At 29.6% G+C, this 2,592-nt stretch overlaps 1 protein-coding gene across 2 annotated transcripts in view; it reads right to left on the reverse strand.

Annotated features, from left to right (window-relative positions):
- Positions 1-1,017, reverse strand: part of LOC107642128 — a 3,014-nt gene extending 1,997 nt beyond the window's left edge. For both annotated transcript variants that reach the window (XR_002347436.1, XM_021102958.1), the window contains exon 1: positions 523-1,017. Coding sequence is in view for 1 of the 2 variants with exons in the window: in XM_021102958.1 (XP_020958617.1) it covers positions 523-957 (435 nt within the window). In the remaining variant the exon portion in view is untranslated. The remainder of the gene's footprint in view (positions 1-522) is intronic.

The following is a 2,592-nucleotide window of genomic DNA, read 5'->3' on the forward strand; positions in this document are numbered from 1 at the left end:
TTTTCTTGGTGATATAATAAATCTCCCAATTACATCTGCGTTTTATTACATACTCCCCGCAGTCGTATACAATCATTTTCGTATGAATCAGAAAATTGAGTGAGCATATTGATTGAATAGTCAACTCTCCCTCAGCTAGAATAAAAAATAAATAAAATGTTCTGATGATTTGTGGCCACTACCAGCAATCACCACCACAAATTAAACCTTTGAGCTTATATATTAAGAAAACTTTTGGAAAAAAATATAAGACTTAAGCTTTTAGTTAATTTTGTATACATTTATTATAATAAAAAAATGTATTAATGATAATATTAAAATTAACATGTGTTATTATTATTATTATAGAAAAATAGACAAAAAATACACACGAAATATCACTAAACAATATCACGCGCATGAATAATTTAAAAATCCAAATATGCACACGAAATGGAATTTATCTTTCATGCGAGCAAGGAGAATTATTAATGAAACAGGAAAATGAGATCCAAGGGCACATTATATAGAACAATTACTGACCTGTGGTTTGGATGGATCTTCATTTCCTAGCTTCTCAAAAACGAAAGCGAGGTCTCCGGTTGGTGCATGGCGAAATGGCCAGATATCAACATTTTCCTCCTCTTTCAAACCGGCTTGTCGGACAAAGTCACTCCAATGGTGGTCAGCCTCTTTCTTATGGGTTATGACGTATTTACCGTCGTTCAGCACAGCAAAGGATGAAACAAAATGTATAGAGGGATCGCAGGTGTCAAAAACTCTTGCTCGGATCCCATTTTTGAGGATTTTGGTTTCTTTCTTCTTCAAGTAAGCCAAGATTTTCTCTTTGGCACCGTCTGTAGGTATAAAGATGGCATCGCGGTGTGCTGTCTCGCGGTTCACATCCGTCTTTCTCAGCGTCTTTCGAATAGGATCTTCGAGTTGGGGACCTAAGGCTGTCAAACAGTAAGCCTCCATGATTTTTCGTGGTTTTAAGGACGCAAGGGCCTTGCTAGCATCCCGTTCGTTGTACCCAACCATGGGTACGTAGCGGACTCTTCACAAGTGTCAAAAGAACCAATGCAAGGACTTCTATAGGGTGTTATGGGATTGCCGGTGTGATATTCTGTGGGACCGCCTTGTGTTATTCAAAAAATCAAAAACAAAAGAGCAAAGTATGTTTTTGAACTATTTGGGGCTGAGTCCAAAATTGTCCCTAATATTTTAATCGCTTTGTTTAAGTTTTTAATATTTTAAAATTAACTCAACGTTATTTTGCTATTAGAAATCTATTAATAAAATTGACGACGGACAAAATTGAGACGATTTTAAAACGTTAAGAATTTAAATAGCACAAAAACATTGATAATAAAAAATTGATACATAAAAATAAATTTTAATTTTATCTTTTAATAATATCATTTTTTTACTATACATAATATTCAATTATTTTTTAATCACATCTAAGTATAAGTGTAATTTATTTAGATGTAATTAAAAAATAATTGAATATTATGTACAATAAAAAATTAATATTATTGAAAGATAAAATTAAATTAAAATTTTTTTTATGTATCACTTTTTGTTCCTAATATTTTCGCCCTATTTAAGTCTCTAACGTTTTAAAATTGTCTTAATTTTGTCCCGCCGTCAATTCTGTTAACGGATCCCTAACGACAGGACAACATTGAATCAATTTTAAAATGTTAGGGACTTAAATAGGACGATTGAAATGTTAGGGACAACTTTAAAATTTATCCCAAACGTTGGAGAACAAAAATAATGCCAGGCGAAAACCTTCTCTTCAACCACTTTTGTGTCATCTTTTCAAGAAAAAGAAAATCTAATAATAAATACGGTGGTTCAAATATTCGAACAAAATACTGCAACAAGTTTTTATCACCCGGCTTGACCCATGTTGGAAATCCATCTTTGTAACTTGGCTCTTGATGAGATTCATCATTTTTGCACATTAGAGATAAAAATTGAAAAGTATAAGTAGATAATAAGAATACTAAACAACGTCAATAAATATGTTGAATGTTTAATTTAATAGGTATGTAGATAATTATATTCATTATTTTTAATTAGATAGTTATTTCTTTTCATTCGATTTACTTATAGACCGTTAATAATGACTGAAAGTTTGATTCAATAGGTGTGTATATGGTTATCAAAGTTTAGGAAGTAACCTGGGAGTAGAGTATTTTTTTAAGTTGAGTCAATTTTACAGTTCATTGTTCACATTGTTTACAAAAATTATTGTTTACCTAACAAAATTGGATAAAAATTAAAATAGAAAAAGATGAATTAAGATTAAAAATAAAAAATAAAAGAGTTGAAATAAAATTGAATATAAACAGGATTATTTTATTTTTTATTTAATTAATTTTTTAATACAATAAAAAATAGATTCTTCAATTTAATTTGTGCAAATTATAATTTAAGAATTAAATTAAAAGATATCACTTAATTTTTTATCCAATTTTTCAATGTAAGAGAGGAATTCGTTTAACTTCATTTGTTTGCATTATAAATTTATCTCGAAACCATAAAAAAAGATGTTTACACCTCTAATAATTTTTATGATGATTACAATAATTTAGGAGATAT

Source organism: Arachis ipaensis, chromosome B05, assembly GCF_000816755.2.
Source record: "Arachis ipaensis cultivar K30076 chromosome B05, Araip1.1, whole genome shotgun sequence".
NCBI lineage: Eukaryota > Viridiplantae > Streptophyta > Magnoliopsida > Fabales > Fabaceae > Arachis > Arachis ipaensis.